The sequence below is a fragment of the Myotis brandtii genome, unplaced genomic scaffold, assembly GCF_000412655.1.
Source record: "Myotis brandtii unplaced genomic scaffold, ASM41265v1 scaffold216, whole genome shotgun sequence".
NCBI classification, from domain to species: domain Eukaryota; kingdom Metazoa; phylum Chordata; class Mammalia; order Chiroptera; family Vespertilionidae; genus Myotis; species Myotis brandtii.
This window is the reverse complement of record NW_005358092.1, coordinates 798513-825259: the sequence shown is the minus strand read 5'-3', so window position 1 is coordinate 825259 and position 26747 is coordinate 798513. Positions and strand designations below refer to the sequence as shown.

General features: G+C 41.4%; 1 protein-coding gene across 4 annotated transcripts in view; it reads left to right on the top strand.

Moving 5' to 3' along the window:
- Nucleotides 1-26747, top strand: part of ATP8A2 (ATPase, aminophospholipid transporter, class I, type 8A, member 2) — a 651371-nt gene that overhangs the window by 371886 nt on the left and 252738 nt on the right. For all 4 annotated transcript variants that reach the window (XM_014539417.1, XM_014539416.1, XM_014539418.1 and 1 more), the window contains one exon: nucleotides 23145-23328. In XM_014539417.1, the coding sequence (XP_014394903.1) occupies nucleotides 23145-23328 (184 nt within the window). The remainder of the gene's footprint in view (nucleotides 1-23144; nucleotides 23329-26747) is intronic.

The following is a 26747-nucleotide window of genomic DNA, read 5'->3' as shown; positions in this document are numbered from 1 at the left end:
CCACCCTCCCTTACCTTCCCTCTGAGGTTTGATGGTCTGATCATTGCTTCTCTGTCTCTGGATCTGTTTTTGTTCATCAGTTTATGTTGTTCATTATATTCCACAAATGAGTGAGATCATGTGATATTTATCTTTCTCTGACTGGCTTATTTTGCTTAGCATAATGCTCTCCAGTTCCATCCATGCTGTTGCAAACAGTAAGAGTTCCTTCTTTTTCTACAGCAGCATAGTATTCCATTGTGTAGATGTACCACAGGTTTTTAATCCACTCATTTGCTGTTTAGGCTGTTTCCAAATCTTAGCTATTGTAAATTGTGCTGCTATGAACATAGGGGTGGTGAGATCTGTGCAGAAACGGAGGAGATGAAGCCCCAGTAGTCTAGCTTAGACCCACTGGTATAGTGTGTGAGGAGGGATGGAATATCGTAGAGTTTAAAGATTCATGTTTCATATATACTATTTCATTTCAGATTAAAATCCTCAATGGCTTCATCATCCCCATTTTACAGATTAGAAAAGAATAGTAGTGAGCAGCCCAAAATCACCAGTAAATTTGTGAAAATAATATTGAATTACCTAAGAAATGTTCCTTGAAATATAAAATGCGCAAATTTTGACTTTTCAGTAAGCTGGCAGTTTTAGTTGCCTTTGTTCAGATATTTTTCTGTAAGTATGTAAATTAGTATTGTTTTATTATAAAGAGATTCATTGGATTTAAAAAAATAGATTCACCTAATCATTCAGAAAATCTATAAGGGTTATTTACTAATATCATATGTAGTTCATTCTGATTTGGGAGACAGTTTGGTTTAAATTCCAGTTTTTAAAAATTAAGTAGAGATACATTGTTTTAGCTCTATGTTTTCAAAGTGGTATATATAGATGGTAATGAACATTATGAATGGGCTAAATAATTTCAATGAAGAAGATTTCACTCATAGTAGACAAGTTATTTTTTGATGGAAGGAGGTGGTAAGATTTTCCTCATGAGATTTCATGTTGAAGATCTTTCAATAAACTGGTCAGACTTCTGCCCAACTGTTTTGAAGGGTCTTTAGAACTGACCTGATTTTTCTCCTCGCTACACATCTGAATTATCTTAAGCTATTGGAACTTTTTTTCTGTTTTAAATGTTATAAGAACTTTTTGGTTTGACCATTGAATAAAATGTTATGACATTTAAGCGGGGAAAACCCTATAAGCATTAATCAATGTGAGATATTTGTTGCTTTTTCACTCGACCCTATCCAGCTTTCATCCTGACATACACCATCCCAGGGGCACCGCCTGCTTGTTTAATTGTTCAGGACAGAACTCGGTTTGATCTCCCTCTGTGCTTTCAGTGCTGGTAAATTAATCAAAAGAAGTTACTGCTCTGCTGGGCATTAGCATGAGTTTAGATGTTTCTGCTTCAGGGTCTGTTCATCAACTAGAACGCTTTTAAGCCCCGAATGGAGAGTAAACAGTATCACTGCGGCTGCTTTGAGGGGAGCCATTACTTGTGGCCGCTTACATTTGGGAAGGGGCCTGTTTGTATTAGCAGTTACTCTGGTTTGGGTTATAGCCTTTTCAAATGCTTTTTCTCCTCTTTTAATTTTAATGTTTTTTAGTATTTGTGAAAAACCACCCCCACCATCATCACTGCATATACATACCGTAGGCATTTCAATAATAGGACATGGAGAACAAAACAAGGCAACCCAGTTCGGTCCTAGGCCAACATTTTTATAAAGTTTGAAAGCTAAAATATGTAAGGCAACCAGAGTTTGTCATTAGAGGACAATGAAATTATAACACAAAATGAGATATACGTTATAAAATCAGTTTTTATTAACATGAAATTGTGGATCCTTTGGTTTGTTGGTTTTTCTTCCATTAGATAAAGTTGACACTTTTATTATCATTGGCACTGTTTGTGCCAAGCATTGTACTAAGCACTGAGGATACAAAAGAGAATAGTCTTTGCCTTCCAGGAATTAGTCCCATGAAGAAGACAGACACATAACTGGTTATTTTGGGGGTGATGGGGTGAGTATTCTGAGTGAGGTTTACTAGGGGTTGGTGGGAATTAGGCTAGTGGCATGGAAGGAGGGCCTGAGGTGGGGAGAAGCATCAGAGGAAACCCCTCTAAGGAGGAGGTGACATCAGGTCTTCAAAATGGAGTAGAAGGTAGCTGAGGGCGACAGGGAGCTGGGGATTGGAGGAGGATATTTTGTCAGGGGAAAAAAGCCGGGCAGCAGAAATGTGAGTGGAATAAAACAGGCTCTTTTATATATTTTTAAAATTTTATTTTTTAATTGCAGATGATAAGTAATATTATACTTGTTTCAGATGTACAATATAGTGATTAGATATTTACAAAATGATCATTTATTAAGTTTAGTACCCACCTGACACCATACATAGTTATTATTGCAGCATTATTTACAATAGCCAAGTGTTCATTGGTAGATAAATGGATAAAGAAGACGTGGTACATACCTGCAGTGGAATATTACTCAGCCATAAAAAAGAACGCAATCTTACCATTTGTGACCACATGGATGGACTTGGAGGGTATAATGCTAAATGAAGTAAATCAGACAAAGACAAATACCATGTGATTTCACTTATATGTGGAATCTAAAAATAAATGAACAAACAAAACAGACTATTATATATTTTAAGTTATTATTGATATACAAAACCTGCACACATTTAGTGTGTGCCATTTGATGAGCTTGGACATATGCAAACACTGGGAAACCAGCACCACAATCAAGGTAGTAGACTCCATCACCTCCGAAAGCTTGACCAGGAAGCCTCTTAGATGGTGACCTACTAAGCGTAGGCTTGTTCCTGGAGGGGACCACTGAGGAATTTAAGAGGGTGCCATGGGCAGTTGGCCTGTCAACAGAGCAGAGCTGCAGTGAGACAAAGGAGTAGAAGGCAGCAAACCCATTGTGTTTGTGGAGATTTTCTTTAAAAGTGAAAAGGAAATTAAAACAAGATGTTCTGGTCACTATTGAGAACAATTGATTACTTAAGATAGCTATAATATTGTCTCTTTAGTTTCTAGTAATTGACATTTATGTTTACATTAAAAATATTTCCATGTAAAGAGCTTCTATTTGTATATGTACAATTTCTATTTTGAAAGAGTTGCTTAGGGGAAAGATAGAAATCTTTTGGGGATTACATTGATAGATCAGTTAAGTAACATAATAGCAACCTTTGCATTTTAAAGCCTAAGAATTTTCAGTTCCATTTGTTTAGGGTTTAAAATTGAAGTGAGGTTTTTTTTTTTACTGCAACACAGTGCACCGATGCTCCTTAACTTATGATGGGGTTACACCCATATAAACTCATCATAGTTTGAAAATATTGTGAAGTCAAAAATGCATTAATACACCTAACCTACCAAACATTATAGCTTAACTGGCAGTCACACTGCTGTTTTCAAGGTGCAAATGGCACCTTTTTCTGGTGAAATCTAGCTTATTGTGTAAATGTGATTTATTGGGTGGGTTTCCTGATTCTCCTCCAACTTTCTCTGTGGTTGTTTGAAGGTAGCTAAGTGAACCTCCCAAACCCTTGACTTATTTTGAATTCGCCTCATCCAGAGATGCTTAGTGGGTCTGAGAAATGATGCCCAGCCCTGGCTGATGTGACTCAATTGTGTAGAGTTCCATCGTATACACTGAACAGTCATGAGTTTGATTCCTGGTCAGGGCACATACCCAGATTTCGGGTTTGATCCCCAGCAGGAGGCAACTGATCAAGGTTTCACTCTCACTCTTCTCTCTCTCTCTCTCTCTCTCTCTCTCTCTCTCTCTATCAAAATCAATTAAAACATGTCCTCCAGTGAGGCTTAAAAAAATAAGAGTGATAAAAATTATGCTCATAATGAGAGGCATAGAGGCACAGTGCAAAGAAATGTCAGCATCTTGTTTTCAAGGACTTTTTATGTGCTTTGTATTTGGAAAACTCAGACATATCAATATGACAATTATATCATGTAGTGTAGAATGATTCAAATGGCTTCAGTCTACAGTAGAGGTGGTCATAAGCTTTAAAGAGGAGTATGAAATTGAGCAAAAGGCCTTGGATATTTAATCAGCTTTTGTTTTTAAGAACTTATTTTTTTTATCATTACAAAAGTTATACAGATTAATGATGTGAAACAGAGAGAACAAAGTGAAGGAATAATACACCTAAATCCATTCTATGCAGAGATAACCACTTTCTAAAATGCTTCTCCCCAAGCTTTATCTGTGTGTGCGTGTGTGTGTGTGTGTGTGTGTGTGTGTGTGTGTGTTTAGTGCACACAGTCTTGCAATTTGCTTTCCTTATTCAACAGCATGGTGAACATATGTCCATATTCCAGGTAGGCACACTTTAGAGCTACAGCATTCTCAACGGTGTAATGCCTTTGACCCTGTTTGCTTATCCATTTCCTTTTCTAGCCCAGATTCATGGAGTGAAGTTGACTGTTCAGAAGTTAAGTGTAGTTATATATTCATTGGTAGTATATTAGGGTGCTTGTTTACATACACATTGACATTATGTAATTTTAGTCTTTGCCAAATCTGTTCGAACTGTTCCCTTCACCTGAGCTGTTCTTTTGTCCATCTGGCCCACTATCTCTGCCCATTCTTTTGGAACTACCCATCCTCCACTGAGTCTTTGGCTGAACTGTTATGTGCTGCAGTCTTCACTTCCCACCTGGCTGGAGGGGTGTATACACCACGTGTGTCTCTCTTATTGGAGAGTGGGGAACTGGGGTAGGGACAGGGTCTGGGTCACCGTGGGGTCTTGGGACTCTCCCATGGTACTCTTTACCATGCTGGGCCTTAAGAGAGAGACAGACCAGGCTGGGTGAAGTAACGAACTTGTGGCACCACTATTCAGAGAAATACCAGTCCGGCTGGCCACAGCACGAACAAGAATGTCATATGAGCCAAAACAGCAGGTAAATCTGGGACGTGGAACCACAAGCAGACCTGGCTTATGCACACTGGGAGCCTGCAAACCGAGTGATAGCACTCATGGTGTGTGGTCCCACAGCTGTCCCTCAGGCTCGACCCCCACACATTTATAAAACCATTTCTACTTATTCAGCGTCCAGCTCAGTGCTGATTCACATGAATGTTGGCCAGACGCTCTGGGTTGTGTGGTTATTCACTTCCCTTCCCTGTAATGAATACAACGCTCTGCCTTCTCTACAGACTGGAGCCTGTGTAGCTGTAAGTTTGAAGACTCTCATTCTAGTGTGGTAGGTCAGTCCACAAGTATTATCTGAGTGCCAACCATGTATGGAGGTGAGCGCTGACTGGGGTTATGTGAAACAATGGCTGTGGTGCTGGCCTTCATGGGGGAACACAGAGGGACAATGACCCTCTGCAGTGAGGGATGGCCTCTCCATGTCTGTGATGTCATCTCCCAGTTCTCTCTTACAGACCTGTGGTCATGAGAACTGGCAGCCCAAGAAAGTCGTGAGGTAGTGCTCTGGAATGAAGCATCTCTCCTTCTCCCTGGGGCTTGGTGAGTGGGTGTACACACAAAAGAGAAACGCCACCCACATGATCAAAATTTGCCCCTAGAGTTAAGGAGAAATCTATTTCCTTAGTTAATATAGAAAATGGCTATTTCTTAATTGCCATTAAAGTGCATTAAGCCAACATTGGTGTATATTTTTCTCTCCTTCATTCATTCTAGGACTCAAAAAGAAATTGGTCCCCTTTCACTTAGCACCATGTCTGTGTGACTTATCCCAAGAGCTGCAGATACCATTTGACTCCATCACGATTGATAGGGGTGTCTTATCGCTGCAGCACCTCGGGAGCATTAGGCCATGGCTCCACATCTCACTTAATTACCCCACGCATTTATATTGGTTGGCTAGTTTGCTGCAATCTGCAGAGTTGGATTGCTTAATATATTTTTCTTTGTTCTACTAATGACCTAAACTACGTAATGTGCTGATAAAGAGTCCCAAAATGTGCAATAAAAACTGACAAGGAGTATCAGTGCCTTATTAAACTCACTGGCCCTGGCGGCTGCTTCTGCAGTTCAGGAATGTCAGTGGGCAAGTCAAACAGAAGGAGCTCATTACTGTGATGACTGCCTGGACCCATCAGCCATTATCTTTCCAGGAAGCAATGGCCTTCTGTTTGCTTCTCACAAAAACTTCAACTTTTAGACATTTAGAATGGAAAAAACCCTAAGTGATTTTTTTTTTGAGTTTTTACTAATATGGCTTAATGGACTGCCACTAACTTCTCAGAAACCAATCAAAACTGTCTTTTCACTGATGTTGGAAAATCTTTTCCTTTGACTAAAAGTTAATGCATTCAATTTTAGAAGAGCTCTACCTAGAGGTTTGTACTCAGATAAAACCCTGTGCAAGTCAGAAACCTGGAGAATTGCCTGATGTCAGGGAGGAGGCAGAGAGGTCTTAGCTCTTAAAATTGTTCAGATCAAATATAAAGAACAATTCAAATTTTAATTTTGTTTCTCTTCATAATTTTTCCCCATCATTTCAGAGGTGAAGTACTTTTTAGATATTTTTTTGTTATAGCAATAGATTATCTGTGGTGTAAGAATAATTATCAATTTCATTAGGATTTGAGGCTCACTGAAAATGGTTAACTCTTGCAGTGAGTAGTTCTGATTTTGGCTTCTCTGGTGTCATTTTACATGAGAAGTTAGGCAGACTCTGAAATTTCTTTTATATCAGTTTCTCTCCAATTGCTTTAAAAAAATGAAACACGTATTAGCTTTTCTGTTTTACTTTGGAGATGAGAGTAAGAGGAAAGCCCATTTGCAGTAGAGGAATGAAGAAACATCAGTCCTCCAGGTTTAATGTTGCTTGAGGTGAAGATCATGCTTGTAATGGTTGCATGTTTTGCATGTGTTTGTAATTTATTCCAGTGAATGGTGGACATTGTTTTAGGGTGTGAGGACACATTGGCTAATTGTATAGTTCTAATCACTGGAGAAAATCTCTGATATGATTGCACTTCCAGTGTCAGAGGCAGATCTTCCTCCTGTTAGCTCCCGACTTCACCCAAGGACAAAGCCACTAAGAAAGGTGTGCTGACAGTGACAAAGTTCTTTCTTTGTATTTCATTTGCTCTCTGCTCTAAATCTGCATGCGTGCCATTTCCCTCTCGTGTATATCAGAACTTCTCCCATTATTTCTGCACATTGATGCACACAGGTAAACCTAGCAATAGCCCCACATGCAAGCACTTACCAGGTGTATGGCAATTAAACACTGAAGACATAATCTTTACCCTGCAAGAACTTGCAGTCTTATTTACATATATTCATATTCAGTGTGTGTGAATATTAGTGTTGAATATATTATATTAATGGGTTCGAATACAAAGCAAGTCTATATAAAATTATGCATGGAAACAATTCAATACAGAAGGGATGATAAATGCAAACAGGGACGTATCAGCCAAAATTTTTTTCTCTGCTGGTTCTCATCTCATCTTCATCCTAAAGATCCTAAGAGCCAGCACCTTAGGGGGGAAGAATATTTTCAGCTCAGAGCCTGGATGGTGTCTTCCATGGAGAAGTGAGGAATGGTACTTGGCACTTAATCCAAGAGTCAGGCAGAAACTAAAATATGTTTTTTTCTTTTCTGCCTTTTAAAATTCTCGTCCACCTTTATAATGTATTTGGTCTTCATAGCTATCTTGTGAGCCAGATGGCTGTGGTGACATCCCCAAGTTCCAAGCAGAAATCTGAGAATTGGGGGATAAGGTGACCTTGCTGTGTTCCTGCAGTATTGGGAATAGAAGATCTGTAGCCTGTGTGCTGTCCCCCAGCCCAGCCAGCCTGACTGCTCACAGAGCATCCAAATGGTTGTTTCCACAATAGCCGAGTGTAGCAGGTGGTTGAGCATGCAGATCCTGGACTGACACAGCTGTGTTTAGGTCCTGTCTTGCCACTTGTTAGGATTCTGAGCTTAGTTTTTTCATCCATAAAGTGGTCAGAATAATACCTATTTCTCAGAGTTGCAGTGAGGATTAAATTAGCCAGTGCAGCCCTGGCTGAGTATCTCAGTTGGTTAGAGCATTGTCCCGATATGCCAAGGTTGTGGGTTCAAACCCCTATCAGGGCAAATACAAGAATCAACCAATGAATGCACAAATAGAGAAACAATCAATCTCTCTCTCTCTCTCTCTCTCTCTCTCTCTCTCTCTCTTTCTCTCTCAAAAATAAATTTATAAATAAACAAATAAATAAATAAGCAAGCCAGTGCATGGGAGGCACTTAACCCAGTTACCGATGAAGAAATAGCACGTACTAAATCAGCACTTGCTGCTGTTCCTATATTATTATTATTATTATTGTCTCATCTTCTTGCCTTTGACTTTAAAGTATAGGTTTTAATGCTCACTTAGGCAACACATATACTAAAACTGGAGCAAGGCTGAGAAGATTAGCATAGCACCTGCTCAAGGATGACATGCAAATTTGTGAAGTGTTTCATTTTTTTTAAAGCACTGTAGCGCTTAGGCTTAAAGAACACTGGAATTCTCATTGTTGGTCACAGAGGAGAAAAACCAGGGAGGTAGTACATCTGGATAAATAGAGGCAAGGATCCCATTTTTACCTTATCTTTTGGTTCCTCTCCTTGAAGCAATCCCCGCCGTTCCTCCTTATTCATGTTCACACATGGTCATCACCTGGGTTATTTTTTTTTCCGGTCCATGCATCCTTTATTCCGCGACCAACCCCCGAGCCACGTCCAAGCCACAGCACGTGGACTGGCCATCGACCGCGATCCCACCTGACAATGGTCTGAGGCTGACAGTACATTTAAGGCTTTTAAATTTGAGGGGGGAAAAAAGAAAAGAAATTAAAACAAAACCCCTCCAAACCCAAACCCAAACCCCCTACCAAGATGAGCAGTGTAGCAACGTTAAGCATCTTCCGTGTCTGACGCGTAGAAGATGCAACTCCAGTGTCCAAACCCACATCCCCTCTAAACTAAGAAGATGCATTTCGTGGAATTTTAGGGACATCAATTCTTCAAAGCATCAACTGGTCGTTTTCTTTTTCTTCCTTTTTTGTTTTCTTTTTTTGTCTTGGAAATGGTATAAAAATTTTTTTTAATAGCAAAACCTAGGAATAAAAACATATTAACAAAATGTACCCAATCGTGTACATTACAAATGGGGAATCTGTAGTTCATTGATGGATCCTGAAGGTGGGGGGACAAGGACCCATTAGGGATCGATGCACAAGGTTATGGCAAATACGGACGGGACTTTGTAAAAAGCTTGCGGGAGGGTTTGCCGGGAGGAAAAGGCCGGCAGGGCTCTGGTTAGAGGACCAACCCAACCATCAACATAGGAAAACTCTGTGGACTGAGTAATAAATGGATACTTGAGAAAAAAAACAAAAACAAAAAAACCCACCAGTTTCTTTTTGTTTAAGAATATTCCTGTGATGGCTCCATGGTTCTAGTTGGTGAAGCTGGTCAGGGTAGGTCCAATAGATACCCTTCCAAATGATCTGTTCTGGGGGAAAAGGCCAGCATGGTAACCAAAGTTAAGGGCCCCGGCCGGTGTGGCTCAGTGGGCTCAGTGGACAGAGCATTGGCCTGCGGACCGAAGGGTCCCGGGTTCGATTCAGGTCAAGAGCACGGACCTCGGTGGCAGGCTCCTCCCAGGCCCGGGCCCTGGTCAGGGGTTCGTGCAGAAGGCAACCCATCGATGTGTTTCTCCCACATCAATGTCTCTCTCTCTCTCTCTCTCTCTCTCTCTCTCTCTTCCACTCTCTCTAAAACAGTGGTTCTCAACCTTCCTAATGCCGCGGCCCTTTAATACAGCTCCTCATGCTGTGGTGACCCCCAACCATAACATTATTTTCGTTGCTACTGCATCACTGTCATGTTGCTACTGTTATGAATCGTCATGTAAATATCTGATATGCAGGATGGATTTTCATTGTTACAAATTGAACATAATTGAAGCATCGTGATTCATCACAAAAACCATATGTAATTATATATGTGTTTTCCGACGGTCTTAGGCGACCCCTGCGAAAGGGTCGTTCGACCCCCAAAGGGGTCAAGACCCACAGGTTGAGAACCAACCGCTCTAAAAGATTTATGAAAAAATAGCCTCGGGACCTGCGTTATTTTGTCCCTTGTTCACAGCTTTCACAGCGGGCACACTAAAAATCCTAGAGGGGAGCGAATGGACTTTGGAAAGGATGGGGGGATATGTTGGAGAAAGAATGGAATTTTCTTAGCAGCCGATAGGATTATGAAGGCTTTCTCCACACGTCAGTTATTGTCACCGTGGAGCCAAAATGAAGGTTTGATATGTGCTTGTCACTTTGCCTTGGAAACTGGGTCACTGTGATCTAAGTGGATGATAGGTCATTTTTGTTGCATGGCTTGAAAATATATATAACACCAAAGGTATTGCTTCTTTAGATTCCATCTTTAGTGTGGACCAATTCCATTTAACGAGATACTATGTATGCTCATGTACGCATGTGTTTGTGAGTGAAAGAGAGGCTATCCTCTGAAACTTTGCTTCCTATGACAGTGCTTTAGCCTCCCCTGTCACATTCCCTTAGTTGACCCTCAGTTTGGTTGAGGACTCCCATCTTCAGCCATGGGCTAGATAGAATTACAAGGTACTGACTGCATGGGCATTTCTTGCCTCCCCCATTGTATTTCAAGACCTTTACGGGATGAGAAGTAAAAGTCTCTGCATAAAGCTAGGAGTCCCTACTGTATGTGCTCCTGAGCACCTTCCCTCTATTTCTCAAGTTTCTTGACTGAAACTTTATTCATTCTAACTGCCCTCTTGTACTAGCCCCCCAGCAAGAGGTTGTGCATCTAGCTAGCTCTGGTCTTGATCTCCTTTCCAGGCTGTGTTAGGCTCTCTGTCCTGAGGGCTGCATAGTCTCATGCACTGGTTCGCTGCAGCTGCCGGCCAAGGTAAACATGGCAGGTGTTAGCAGTGTCGACCCCGCCTATTGAACCCCATAAAGGGCAAACTTGATTTTTAGGTCATTGATACTTAGAATAGGTGGTAACCTGATACACATGTCTGTTCATGTATTAATTACTCTGAAAAGTATAGCTACCAGGTGAACTCAAAGGTTCATTACAATGCCTGTTCAGAAGAGGGCTTCTCTGAACAGGCATTGTAATGAATAAAAACTCTTATTCTCTCACTTTCTTTGATCAAATAGCAAGAAGATCATTATTCATATAAGATCTAAGTGTGTTCTTGAACCTGAAATGGAAATAATTATAATTAAGAAGGAGAAAGAGAGTTGTGTTTAACATCAAAAAAGTTGTGTAATTTGTCATTAAAAAACAGGTAATTCAACAAACGTTTGTTAGCTATTATGTTTGGTGCTATGGGATTTAAAGATGAGTAAAACAAACCCCTAACACCAGATAGCTCACAGTCTAGTTATGGAGATAGGGTACACAGCTAACTACATTTCAGACCAGTCTTTATGCAAAGAAGTGCCATTTTGATGGTCTTAATCAATTAGAAGAGCAAGTTACAAATTCAACTTTGCAGTAGATTGACTACCATTATAACTGGCTGTTACAGTTTATTTGATCTGTGGGTGTACAGTGTCTTGGGGCTCATGTGGTATCTTTATGCAGACTCTCATGTGGTTGATCACTATGCCCATACTCATCCCGCCACCACCAGGACCTCCTGCCCCTTTTGCCTCATGTCTGCCTAGCTTTCTCTGTCACTCTCCAGGATTTTAGCAGACATATACAATCATTAGGTGTCATTTTCAGGTTTTGCTAGTATTTTGAGAATGGTAGAATGCTGCTGCTTCTTTTTCCCCCCAAATGAACTAATTTTTATAACAGTTTTAGATTCACAGCAAAACTGAGGGGAAGGTACACCCCCTTACACCACTATTCCTGTCCGTCCACACACATTCAGAGCTTCCCCCATTATCAACATCCTTCACCAGAGGATTCAGTGGCTGCCATTGGTGAACCTACGTTGACACATCATTATCACCCAGAGCCCATAGTTTACGTAAGGGCTCACTCTCAGAGCTGTGCATTCTGTGGGTTTATATAAATGCACCTCTTTGTTTAAACCGCTTTACATACATGGAATTAAAAAAGCATTATCATTTCCTGCCATTGAGATCGAGACCCATGGCTTATTAAATACAGGCTCTAGGTTTAAAAAGGGGTATATGCTACTTGGAAGAAATAGCTTTGTCTCATTTACCTCCATTCCCTCCCAGCAAATTCCACTCTCAAATAAAAAAAAGGAGCTGCATTAATATGTGAACTAACTCCTCAGGTTTGAGTGCACATGGTGCTGGCCACTGCTGTTCCCGTGGCTCATAGGGCTCTTGGTTGTTAGGGTCAGGACTGGGCTGAAGGTGGAGGTGCACAGACTGCCCCATTTTCTTCAGAGGACAAGTAGTTACAGTTGGCTTATTTATTGGATTGTATCCAGATGGTCTTTGTTCCAGGCACAGGTGACAGATAAAGGGCAGGTCTAATTAAAATCATTCTATTAAGCATCTTGGTCGTCATCAATTTTCAGTGGTGCATGAGCTCATGATGCCTGGTCCTGAAGGAGCCATAAGCTTGCTCTGAAATGTCAAAACTCAAACACTTCTCAGCTTTCCTCTTGGTTCTGTTTCCTATTCCCACCTTCCCCGCAGCAGAGGCCAGGCAGCTGTTTTGAAATAGTAGTGAAATTTGCAGTGGAGAACAATAAATGTACGTTAACTTCAAGGAAGGCAGACACTCCTGAGAGGGACTTGGTGACCTTAATAAAGCATTTCAAGGAAACAGAGTATCAAATTAATGCTTTTTGTGCTAAAAACATTAAGGTATTTAAATGTGTTATTCTAATCCCTGTTTCAGCCTGGGGACAGAAGGATCTAATATCTTTTATTTAAATCCCAGTCTTCATAGACTGCTCCATTCTTTTCAGCCTCATACAGAAAGAAACAGACTCTAGCCAGTGGATTTCAGAGAATGTAAAACTATGTAATTCACAACATACAACCTATTAAATTTTGACACTAAATGTGGTTGCCCAGATCTTAATATATTCTACATCATTTAGTGGAGATGTTAGGTTTTCAGAAGCTATACTCCTGTCTTAGTGCCACTTTGATTGCTCTGTTTCCTGGACATGTGATAAAATTGTCATGGACACAAGTGGGGATGCATAAATTCTAAACACCCAAGCAGGGTATACTGATTTCATAGTGGGCCCTTTCTGGGCTGTGGAGTAAATCGATCTTGAGTAGACAGGGTGTCCTCCCTTTTTCTGAGAGCGACCCTCAAAACCTCAGCTGCACAGGCAGCATTTACAGCCACAGCACAGGATCAGGTTATAAGGTTTTTGTTCAGTTAATAAAGAATATCAAGTTCCCTCTTGACTCACAATTGCACGGTGGTTGGATAGAAGAGAGTGACTGTAGGACAGTGAAGGCAGTCATCAGATTAGACGGTGATAAATATGCCTTGTCCCAAATTAGTTGTTAGGGCTCCATTCCTTTAAAATTCTTGATCGCTGAGGAAATTTTTCGAGTTTGAAATCAAGATTTAGAGACCATATAAGAGTAACTTCAGATTTTAAGAATATCTGTTTTAGAATTATTTATATTTAAGCTCTGGGTAGTACAAAAGGTGAAAGTACAGAATACTTATTAAGACACTAGCAAGATTATTTTTCAAGGTCAATACTAAAAGGAGAATCAAGACTCGATGTTGTGCTGTGTGTGTATGTGTGTGACACTAAGATTTATATTATGACTAAATATAGAATGGGTTAAATGAACCTTTTAAACAACAAGAAGATCATTAGTAGTAATTGTGAGAAATTATTAAAGCAGCACATTTCTATAAGTAGTATTTTTTAAAGCTCTCATGTTCTCTCCTGATTACAGCCTGCCCTCTTCTTTTTTCCCTCCTCCCTCCTCCCTCCTTCTTCCTCCTTCCTCCCTTCTCCCTCCTCCCTCCTCCCTCTTCCCTCCTCCATCCTCCTTTCTCGCTCTCCTCACCTCCTTTTTGGTAGAGTGTAAAGGAGAGCTCAGCTCCTGTTTTTGAAAGTTCATTCATTCAGAAAGAGTGTATCTGGAATGTGGAAACATTTAATCTTAGTATTTTTGAAAAATGAATACCTATACCATGTTAAAAATAATCTTCATACTAATAGGATTCCATGGATTTCTGCAGTTTGAATTATATATACACTAGAGGCCAGGTGCACAAAAATTTGTGCACTCGGGGGGGACGGGGAGTAACTCAGCCCGGCCTGTGCCCTCTCGCAGTCTGGGACCCCTCAGGGGATGACCACCTGCTGCCTTAGGCCCGCTCCCCGGGGGATTGGGCCTAAGATGGCAATCAGACATCCCTCTGGCAGCCCGGCAGCCCTCGGGGGATGTCCACTTGCCAGCGGGGAGCAGGCCTAAACTGCAGTCGGACATCCTTAGTGCTGCTGAGGAGGCAGGAGAGGCTCCCACCACCACCGCTGTACTGGCAGCCATCAGCCTGGCTTGTGGCTGAGCAGAGCTCCTCCCATGTGAGAGCACCCTGACCACCAGAGGGCAGCTCCTGCATTGAGCGTCTGCCCCCTGGTGGTCAGTGTGTGTCATAGTGACCAGTCATTCCCAGTCCTTCTGCTGTTAGGGTCAGTTTGCATATTACCCTTTTACTATATAGGATAGAGGCCTGGTGCACGGGTGGGGGCCAGCTGGTTTGCCCTGAAGGGTGTCCCGGATCAGGGTGGGGGTCCCGCTTGGGTGCCTGGCCAGCCTGGATGAAGGGATGATGGCTGTTTGCAGCTGGTCACACCCCCTTCAGGGTGGGGGTCCCCACTGGGGTGCCTGGCCAGTCTGGGTGAGGGGCTGAGGGCCATTTTCAGGCTGGCGGGCGACTGAAGCTCCCAGCCTCTTTTTTTTTCTTTTTTTTTTTTTATTCTGGGATTTATTTACCTTCTATGGCTGTCACTGGAGCTGAGAGCCGGCTTCAGCTCTGAGGCCGTGGCTGGCTGAAAGCAGGTATCTGGGTTTGTTTAGCTTCTATAATTGCAACATTGTTGCATCTGGAGCTCAGAGCTGGGCTGAGGCAGGCGGGGAACCTTGGCTTCCTCCATCACTGGAGCAAGCAAGCCTCATGTTCGCTTCAGCTGCGTGGCTGCCGGCCACCATCTTGGTTGGCAGTTAATTTGCATATCTTGCTGATTAGCCAATGGGAAGGGTAGCGAAGTTATGGTTAATTACCATGTTTGTCTATTATTAGATAGGATATAAAACATATATATATAAATTTAACATGTATATATATGTTAAATTTATAAAGTGATCATAGAATTGCACCATCAAGATATAAAGCAAGATGATAGTGCACCTGCATGCTTCTTGACTCACCTGGCACAGTCAAGCTTTATCACTTTGTGTCAGTAGCATGCATCCAACCTTCAGTGTAATCATAGGGAGACAACCTTATGGCTGATACAGGTAAAATACAGGGAATGTTATCAAAGCATGTATGTTTCATCTTACCAAAATAAAAATAGCATTGGTCCATCTGGGCTCTTACATTAGTTGCTCAAGAAATCCTGTGGCATATTGACCTGTATTTCATAGGGTCACATGAGGGTTCATGGTTATTCTTTACAAATTTTTATCGCTGAAAATGAGATATAGGTTCATCATTTTATTTAATCAGCACATTAAATGCTTATCCTACTAAGCACAGTGTTGAACAGTCATTAATAGTACAAAGGTACCAAGGTATTTGAGTTTATGAAAGATGTGATTTTACACTTAAATAATTGTGCAAAGAGCAAATACATGGTGAGGTACTTAAATATAAAGACTTGGTTAGATAATTTGCATCACTTGACATCCCTGAGACCCTTAGTAAAGACTTGGTAAGCTGGTGTCTGTTAAGCCCTCAAAGTGCTTATGCAAAATGATACGCAAGAGCTAGCTTTTGGCTTATAATAGTCAAAGCATTATGATCAGAAGAGCCAGGGGAAATGAAAAGACCAGGCTTATATGTTAGCTTTTTCCAGGAAAGCCCTGTGAGAAGCCAAAGATTGTTGCCAGCTCTGGACCACTAAGCTCTCTCACAAAAAGCCTGTAGTAAGCCTATAACATTTTAAAGCATATTAGTAGAAGAGTCAAAACCACTGGAATATTTGACCAAGAAAATTTGCAGTATCCATCCCTAAATCACAGAAAAGTGGGGTGTTTTTAACTACTTTTAAAAATATTTTTATTGATTTCATAGAGGAAGGGAAAAGAAGAGAGAGATAGAAACACCAATGATGAAAGAGAATCATTGATTGGCTGTTTCCCACATGCCTCACACTGGGGATCAAGCCTGCAACCCTGGGCATGTGCCCTGACTGGGAATTAACCTGTTCATAGATCGACGCTCAACCACTGAGCCATGCCAGCTGGGCTTAACTACTTTCTATGGATAATAAATTTAGATCTCATAGAGGTGTTCAGTCCTATTTGTATTGCCTTCCTTCTCTCCATCTATGAGTACAAGTAGTCTTTCTCAATTACACACTGATAGCACGTTTCCAGGTCTGTTATTTATATGGAAGTTCATGTATTTTTGTTTAAGTGGAACTGTATTTTTTCCTATTATTTATAGCTATGCTTAGAGATGTAATTTAGTCTTAGGTTTATGATTGTGGTAGTTAGTCACCATTGATTGTCCACTGGATAAGCATTTAGAGTTGGGTAAAGAAATGGATAGATAGGAACCGAATAGAAAATGAAGGTTAGAGAGACAAACAATCCACATAAGGGATATAATAAATCACAGTGCATAAATAGACTTTATAGAAATAAATAAATCTATTAAATAATTTTGGGATTAATTCCTGAGATGTAGATAGTTCATGTTGTCCCCTTGTGGTCTGTCATCCTGTCTGCTCTTTTATGAGGATCGTTGGTGATACTAGGGAAAGAATAGCAACTTTGTAGGAAACCAATCAAGTGCAGTTTTGAAATTTTTAAGGATTGAGAGAAGTGGGAGAACATGAGGGTCTGCATAACAGCTTAATCTTTAGAGAAAATGCTGGGGTGGATAGAACCTTTCAGTGCCAAAGCAATCAAAGCTAGAAACGCTCATCCCTGAACGTGTGTGCATGTTGTTCATGTGACGACCAGAAACATGTGGCTTCACTCTCATGCCCATCATCTCATGGGTTATACTTTTTCTGCAAGCATTCATTCTGCATTTTTTAATGTGTTCTACTCAAGCCCCAACCTTTGTGAGGCTGCCTCCTGGTCAGGCCCTGTAGCCCTTGAAATAAAACCTGAACAGCTTCTGTAGTTGTGCATCTTTCTGAGGCACCGTGTCAGTGGCTTCCTCCTGTATAATATAGCTCCTCTCTGTGTGTAAGTTTTCGTAATGAGGGAGCACCTAAGTCTGCTTTAGAACTGTTGAGTGATTGAGTCTAAGTATCACTGCTTTGTGCCTATACGTAAGCTACCTTGTTGGGTTCACCTAGATTCACCCTCCTTCCTCCTGCCACCCCTCCCCTTGGTCTCACGTCTGTGACCATGCTCTAGGGACTACCTCAAGCTGCCAAAATTATCTGCTTTTGGAGCTTGGGGCTGCAGTGAGATGTACCAAAAACTGAGCCATAGATGAAATTTGAGAGTCACACATTTTGGGTCAGAGCACAGGTGTGGGCTGTTCCAGAGCGGGATACTGCCAGAAGGTGTGGCCCACTGGCCTGTGCCAGAGCACTCAGCACATCAAAGGAAAGAACACGTAGGTGTCAGTCGGCCAGTGGCACACTCATTAGACAGGTACATAGGATAGCTTAATTGTTTTTAGGTTTTAGATACATATGTTAGGTGTTTATATATCTACAAACTCTATATGAGATTTTTCTAAGATTCTGCAATTGTCAAACATTGTGGATCACTGACTGCTATAAGAAATAAGGTATAATATGTTATATCAATGTTTTTTTAATCAAAGGAAATCTCTTTCATAAGGATACCATCTTTCAGTAAACAGAAAGATTGATACTTTCACAAATGAAATCATGTATGCTGGTTTTTGCATCATTAAAAACACACACATATGGATGCTTGTATATCTTATTCTGCTTAGTATTTTCCCCTCTCACTCTCTTATGTGAGATACTCAGATTGGAAGACTGTCTTAAATGAAATACCAACCTAAATTTGTACTTGCTAGTTTGGGTTTAAAAGCAAAGAAGAACCTACATATGCAAAGCTTGAAAGAGGGGACAAAATTCAGTGTTTCTGCTAATTAATTGTAAATGTCACTCTGTGAAAATTTTGCAAGTATCCTGTGTTATAGGAATGTAAGCTTAGCCAATTAAAATGTTTCAACAAGAGAGAACTTGCCTTCTTGTTCAGGCCATTGCTGGCTACGTTAGTGGTCCATGACGAGCAACACGCCATCACTCAGAACTTGTTAAAATATGCATTCTCTGGACTCACCTGGCCTTCCTGAATCAGAATCTGTAGTTTTATGAGCTCTCTAGAACAGTGGTTCTCAACCTTGGCTGCACATTAGAATCACCTGGGAATCTTTTTAAAATCCTGATTTCTGGGCCTCATTTTCTGGAAATTCTGTTTCTTTGTTACTAGGGCCTCATCCTCCGGAAATTCTGTTTCTTTGTTATGGGGTGGGTGGCCCCACCCCATAACAAAGAAACAGAATTTCCGGAGGATGAGGCCCAGAAATCAGGATTTTAAAAAGATTCCCAGGTGATTCTAATGTGCAGCCAAGGTTGAGAACCACTGCTCTAGAAGGTTCTGATGCTCACTTAGAATTTGGGACTCAGTTATCTAGGCCAGTGGTTTTCAAATCTCTTTTTTATTCACGAGGACTGTCTTTTTTGGAATAAAGACGTTTTGAAGTTCAATTAATGAAAGTATGTGGTGACTCTGGTTAATTAGTAAGAGTTGTGGCTGTGGTTGAAGTTCTCTTGGGTGCCCCTGAGTGGAGTTCCTTTAATTCCCCTGGCTCAGGTGAGCTCAGTTTACATCTATCAATATTGGAGGTTCAGCCCCTCTTTGACAAATGGGGCAGCTGAGCTCTGAGAAGAGAAAGGACTCAAATTTGTTCAAATGATATTGCAAGATCAGAATTTAAAAACTCACTCTGAGACCAGGGCTTTTGTAGATCAGATAAATTAATGCATGATCATTAATCTTATAAGGCAGCTGCCAATGGTTATCTTTCAGTGTTATGTTTGAAATACCTTTAGAAAATGAGTTTTAAAATTTCAGGAATACACATTCCATAAATGAGATACTCCAGAATACTGAATTTTTGTTTGAAAGTCTCAAAAGGAAAACTTATTTTTTATTTTAGAATCTAATGTGTTAGCCAAAAGAAAAGTGGGAAGAATACCTCTCTAGTTACTGAAGATCTTTGAATTTATATTTCTATATGTCATTCACCAAAATATGGTATAGAAGTGTCCTATACCAGATGTGGATGGGAATCCTTATTTTATGTGTTGGACGTATTATATGCTGGGAATACGTATTAAGTGTGGCATGTGATTCCATGTCACAAACTGAGATTTTGGAAGAGCTAGTTTGTGCTTTGTGGTAACTTGGCATACTAAAATAGTATGTGTGGCTGAAGCGTAATGGTGCCTATCCAGTTCTGTAGAAATTAGCTGTTTGACATCTGTTATGAACCCCTAGTGTGTGCTAGAATTATGTTTTCTCAAGGCATTGCAGTTAGGGGCATAATAAATCCTTGATGAGAATCTCATGCTTCTAAAACATGGGGATATGACTTAGTTCATATACCCAGTCAGGTTTTTTCTTTATTTTTTGCTTTTTGGGAAAAAGCAGCTGTTGGACACTCAAATATTTTACTTTAAGTAATCAGAGTCATGACTTGCCTCAACTTTCTTGAGCTCCAAATTCCAAAGTGGAAAATATAGTGAGTATATTTGACTTGCTATTTATCTTGTGTTGGTTGGCTTATTTCAAAACCCACTAACATAAAAGCAACAACTTTAACTTCAAAGAAAACCTTGAATTTGTTTAGCACCTTCCCTCTTCCACCACCACAACCCTTTGAACCTCCCACAGCACAGTGTCCATGTGTCTGAGCTTCCTGCCCAGGTTCCCTTTCTTTCCAGAACACTTTATCAGGTTTGCTGATAAAGAGGCCAACTTGCTTGATTACTTGGGGGGCATATGAAATCTCAAGGAGTCACAGACTTAGGCCTCCCAGTGCTGTTAAAGGTTCTGTTCCATGGTCTCTTGTGATATCTTCATGAATGCAGAAGAAGAGTTGAAGACTTAAGTGATGGCACCTTTGGGTGAAGCTCCACTTCAGTAGATGAATAACTGTACTTGATGCATGATTAATGTAACCATGGAGACAAGTGTTAATGCAGAGGTTCCCAGATTCTCTGGATTAATGGTACCTCAATGTCTCAATAATTACTCTGCAAAGCCCCTAGGCCAAAAGTAAAACTGAACAGTATCTATCTATTAAGCAGGCAAGATCAAACAATTCAAAGAGTATTTATGTCCTAAAAAATTAGCAGACATTTGAAACAATAATGCACATAAATGAAAGAATAATACTTCTTTTTCTTTTATTCTCAAATAATCATAATCACTTACCAATCATATGGTAGGGTGCACCTGCTGAGCACTGTACAACTGCTCAAACCTTGGAGTAAAAGTGGACGCTGCCTCCCTCATTTCCTGTTGTACATTGATTTTTTTCACAGTGTATTTGCTCTTTATCATAGCAACCATGAAAACTCAGCTTCACAAAGATATATCATGCAGAGCAATGTAGCATGATCTAATGTCGAGACTATGGGCTACTTAGAGCTATTATTTTCTACCACTACCTGAGAGATGTTACTGTATTTACCTTGAAAATGTATAATTTCCCCCTATAGTACCCTAGGACACCTACACACACAGTTTGGTAACCATGGGCCAGATGGCACGCATTTCTCAGATGTGTCCCTCCTCCCCCCCAAAACAACTGAGGTTTTACAGATGGGGTAGGAGATAACATTTGCTTTGCACTTGTTAGGAAGCAGAATGGTTTCACATAAATACGCCACAACCATCTCATGAAGTGGATGGTTCTCATTTTCTCCATTTCATTGATGAAAAGACAAGGACTGATAAAAATGGTTTTCCCTGATGACATAGTTCATCTGGGCACAGGAAAAGGTCATGCACAGTTCTTCCACTTTGAATCTTAGGTCATTTTCTCTATACTCTATTTGATCTCTGCTTCTATTGAGTTCAAAAATATAATGAGAAATCACATTTGCATAGCAAATTCTAATTGTGAGATGTGCCTGCCATCCTGCCAATCAGAAATTTAATGAAAAAGAGGAATGTAAAGACCAGACGTTGGCTCCAACTGGCAGTTGCTCAAACTTGGAGGGAATAGATACAGCTTATATCCCTGTGTGTTGAAATTGCTTAAGTTTAGTTGACAGGAAGCTCAATGATAACAATAGTAAAGCTTTCATTTCACTTTAAGCTACATTGAGGTCAATCTAGCATCTGCTACCAGGGAGCTGGTGACTGCTCTGTTCTGCTCTCAGCTGTCTAGAAGCTCACAGTTGGGAGCTATTTAAGTTCTGAAGCATGCCTATTATATAGGGTTGAAGGACCTGAGATTGGTTAGCCAGCAGAAACTGAACTGTGGGAGGAAAGATGTGATAGGTATCTTTATATTTCAACCTCCCTAATATTTGAAAAAAAATGTTATATTTGTTCTACTCTGGCCCAGAGGGTAGAATTAGTACTTATTAATGCTTATCAACAACAAAAAAGTAATAATAATTTTTCGTGGTTGCAACTACCCCAGGAGGCTGTGAAGTCCTATTATTAAAAGTCCCTGTGAAAATCACAAAAGAGGTATTAGGTCATACAGCGTGGCTTCTAACACCCCTTTTTTAACTTGCTAAACTGAGCAATGGCTTCAAAGTACCTGTGCTTTAAATTCAGCTGGCTGTCTCACCAAACACATTTCTTTCCAGAGTTGGTAAAATTTAAGTTTTCTTTTGGAAACAAGCATTTTTGTGGGTTGGCCATATGAGAACTCATAGTTCTACTGGGAGGGTCTGTGAGTGTCTATTCTAGTTTTTAAATCCTATCCGTATGTGGCCACAGCTGGTACTTCTGGGAAACCCAGACAGGTCTTTTACTCGTGTGTGTGTGTGTGTGTGTGTGTGTGTGTGTGTGTGTGTTGTAATGATTCAGTAAATTTCTCAAATCAGCTTACCAATTCAGAATTTAAAATAAAAATAAGTCAGTCCTGAGGTCCTCGTTGTCTGATCTTATACTGGGAACAAACACATCATATAATCAATGTTGCTGTGCTTTAGACACCATAAATTTATATTAGGTTTCCTTCCCAGAGGACTTGAGGGCTTATGAACAAAAGCCCACCTGCCTGATTCCTTGTGGAAACAGCCCCTCTTAGGCAGAGGCTGCTCTGTCCACCCTTTGGGCTCTGCTGCTGCAGTTCAGCCTCAGTAGACCATCTACCCCCAGGAGTCCCCTTCTCAAATCCTCTGCCTTGGCTGCCCTTCAAATGCTGTCTCTGTCTCTGGGGTGGAGTTGGAGAAGTCTTTCTTCTTTCTTCTTCCTTGCATCCTCTTTCTGCACTTCTCAAGCTCTGCCAACTTACTTTCCCTTCTGTGAAAGCAGATTTTGTGGAAAATTCTTTTGCCAGCCCTAGGTTGTGAATGATGTTCACCAAAGCAAAAATGGAGTCTGCTAGTTTTCTGATTTGCTGGGAAGACATTTCCCAAAGCCTCTGTAACCAGCTTCACTGCCTGAATCTTTCGGGAGGGCACACGTGCCCCTGGGGTGTTTGCACATGGGGCTCCCACTGAGCAGGGTGATTACAGATGGGCTGTGTTTTAAGTTAGTTTTGAGTTGTGTATTTCATCTGTGAAGTTGGCAAATACTTGAAAGCCACAAGCTACTGTTTTCTGAAAGCTTTTTTGCACACGAACATAAAACGTATGTATTGAATTTGGAAATTGTCCGATGACTGCCCTTTTAATGCAGCTAAATGTAGATTACAGCTGTTTCCTCTGGAAAGATCAATACAGTCATAATTTCTCTTTCTTCTCTTACAGAGTGTCTCCTCTGCAGAAGTCTGAGATAGTAGACGTGGTTAAGAAGCGGGTAAAGGCCATCACCCTCGCCATCGGGGACGGTGCCAATGATGTCGGGATGATCCAGACAGCCCATGTGGGTGTGGGAATCAGTGGGAATGAAGGCATGCAGGCGACCAACAACTCGGATTATGCCATTGCACAGGTCAGAGGCATGGTTGACCAGCTGTCCTTTCCCGTGGACAGAGCTGTCAGCTGGGCATGAAGGCCTGTTGGATGCTTGAGCCTGTCAGTCCAGCCCTAAAAACTGCCAGCCCCTTGGAGGTTGCCATCTAGGTGAAACCACGAGTGTATTTGAACTTTGTAGTCTTGATCTTGTACAGTTTGGAGGCCCTGACCTGCCAGTCAGTTTTATTTTGACCAGCTGTGGGTTGGCCAAGCTTTCTGTCATTCAGGCAAGATATCATCCCTGACTGTTAGGTCTCTGGTCCTACTAATAATCTCCTACCTTCAACTCACGCATCTGCTGCACATGCTTTTCCATCTGCCATCCTCTGCCACAGAATGGCTGTGTTCATAACATCTACTCTCTACAATTCCCATGGTGGCATCTCCCCTCTTTCAGAGGTGCTGGAACGTTCTCTCAGGCATTTGAGATCAGGGAAAAGCAATGATTTGCAGCTGCCATTTTCTCTGTGGCTGTGACCAGGGCACTGCCCGGGACCACTGCTGTAAAGGGCATTGCTGAGAGCTGGGTTTGGGCCATAAGTACCCCACAGCAAGTAGCAAACAGCCTCCTGCACTTAGGCCAAGTTCATCCCATTCCTCTCTGGATGGAACATCCCATGCAGCGGCCCCTGATACACTGTAGTTACTGTACAAGTGGCCGGAGGATAGAAAACATGTCTGCTCCTTAATGATGGACAAAAAGGAAAGGGTCAGCCAACCACCTGACCCCATTTGGCCTGCATGATTATACAGAAAATCTAGTCAGGACAATGAAAACAGCATTTCCTCCTGTCTCCTGATTACAGTATGTTTTTATTAAATGCCACTTGTTTGCGGGTTAGTGAGGCCTCCCTCCTGTTTATCCCTTGTTTAGTCTTTTGAAGAATGTGTTAACCATAATTCCATGAACACAAGCAATGAAACCAGGGGCTGCATATGAAACAGAAAAGAGCTTCCAGTCCCCCCAGGGCTGCAGGCTGGTCCTCTGCAGCTTTGGGGCTTCATCTCCCCGAAGGAGGGCTCTGCACTAGATCACCTCTCGGATTCCCTTCCACATCGTGGTTCTCCAACCCAGAGAGGAATTACAAAATCCTCATGGCTCCGAAAAGTGCAGGAAATCAATCTTGTTCCTTTGTTGATTTCAAATAAACCCTCAAGATAATTGCTCAAAGTAGGTAGAAGGAATTCTGATTTTACAGGTGGGAACACTGGGGCTCTTTCAGGTGACCTGCCTCAGGTTGGAGCATCCAGGGTCCGAGAACACCAGACCTGTGTGTGACCTTGGGGACCAGTCCCACACACCTGCCCGTTTACTTTCTTGTGTCAACTACTCCAAGGCCTGGGGGACTCCCGCTTCCTGTAGTCTGTCAGTAAGTGTAGATGTTATACACCCCAGCATTATTAAATACTTGAGTTATAGCATCATATGGCTGGAAGGGATCTTTAAAGGTTTCCTAGGAGTTCCAGGCAAATATTTGTCTGTCTTTTTCTTTAAAATGTCTAGGGAAGGGCGATTCTATGACCTGCCTTATTGAAACTGCATACTAATAGGATGTGGAATCTGGAGCAATTGCTCTCTTCAAATTAAAAGCATCAAAGAAGGGTAGAGAAGGGAGCAGGGCTTTCTAACTCTATTTAGGGGTTTTCTTGCCCCTTCAGCATAATAGTCACCCTGCCAAAGCAACTGATGAATGGTCCCCATGTCTGTGGGTCTTCATTTCTCCTGCTTGTGGTCCTGTTCATAATTAGGCAGAGGTCCCATTATTTTAGGGCAGCATTCCTCCCTACCTTACAGTCCCAACAGTGCTTCCTCTGTAGTTACTGAGTGGGAAAGACCACAATTTTATGAATTCCTTTGCCTAGTAAAATGAGAAATGTCTTTGGTTAAAGTTAACAGCTTGTTTATCTGTTCATTTTAATGTGGATGATCAACTTTGATTGTTTTGGGTTTTTTTTTAAAGTATACCAAAGGGTTATATACAGAAGAAGAAAATGTTGCTTAAAGAATTGTCCTTGGAAAAATTAAGAAGTAGGCAAAGCTCTGGATCTACTTCTTTCCAGCCTGCCTGTGCTTTTATCCACAGGGCAGCTCTCAGGACTGACAACCATCCTTGATTTGGTGCCTCGCCCATGGGCAGCCTGTGCCTGCACCTGGAACTCTCAGTGGTCTGTTCTCCTCAGGAGAGAATCAATCCTGCCCGTCACCTTCTTAATGTTTTCTGAACGACCTCATGAAAACAGCATTTTGATTTAGGATATTATTTTTTCCTGAAAATAAATCATTGCAGTGCTAAAGTTGAGACATTTGGGATGAGTCCAGCAGATGTTCTCTGTGCCCATTGAAGTGTAACATCAGGGGGTCTGGGTCAAATACAAACTTCCTTTTTATTTGTGTAGCTAGTTACTTTATGATTCCTCATTCCTCCTGGGAATCCTTAATGAGCATTTATGGGAAGTTTTATTTTTCCATATGTACCTACTCCTGCCATTTTGAAGTTGTCATTTCGCTTTTGGAGTGTGCAGTTGGGGACCTGCCTCACCCTGATCTGGAGGAACTCATTGGAAGGCTATGTCATATCAGATTGAGTCCCCTTCTTTAGTGCTAATGGAAATTATTATGTGGCTCCCTCTTAAAAATAATATCTTTTTTAAAATATTGTATTTTCTGTCTTTTCTACAGATAGTTAAATTTAATTTCAAAAGTCATCTGAAAGTAAGAGAAAGTTTATAATAGCAAAAGAATTTCTAATGTTTGTGGACATGCTCAATACAGCCTGATTGGTTCTTTTAGGAGAGTCATGGGGTTGAACCTGTGGACTGCCCAGTGACTCAGAACAGGGAACTAAGGTTTTAGTTCAAGGCAACCAAAGGAGAACTCAACATTGCTGTGAGGCTCATTAAATGTATAGAAACCATAATTTAAACAGGATCATTCCTAACAGTCCATTCATGCCTGAGCACAGCAATCCACAAAACCAAAACACACACAAAAAAACAACAACAACAGAGTGAGAGGGGAAAATGGTGACCAAATAGGCAGATCTGTCATGCACCTCATCCCAGGGCCAAACTAGAAACACAATTAAATTGGAGAACATTCACCTGGAATTACCAACGAAGTCCAGTTGAGGAGGAGGAAGGACAGAAAACACCTGGAGACCGGTAGGAAAGGCGAGGTCGTGAGAGGAGCTGCCCCAGCTCCCAGGGGCAGCAGGCTGGAGGACCGAGAGAGGGGGAGTGCTGGGCTATGGGAGGCTCTGTGCCCTCAAAAGATAGAGGCCCAGAGCCCAGGCTGGGCTCCACAGCCTGGAGCACCAGAGCCCAGACCCACGGCCCACATAACATCCAGCTGTGAAAGGCGGCAGGGCTGCTGTCAGCAGCAGCAGAGTCTGGAGC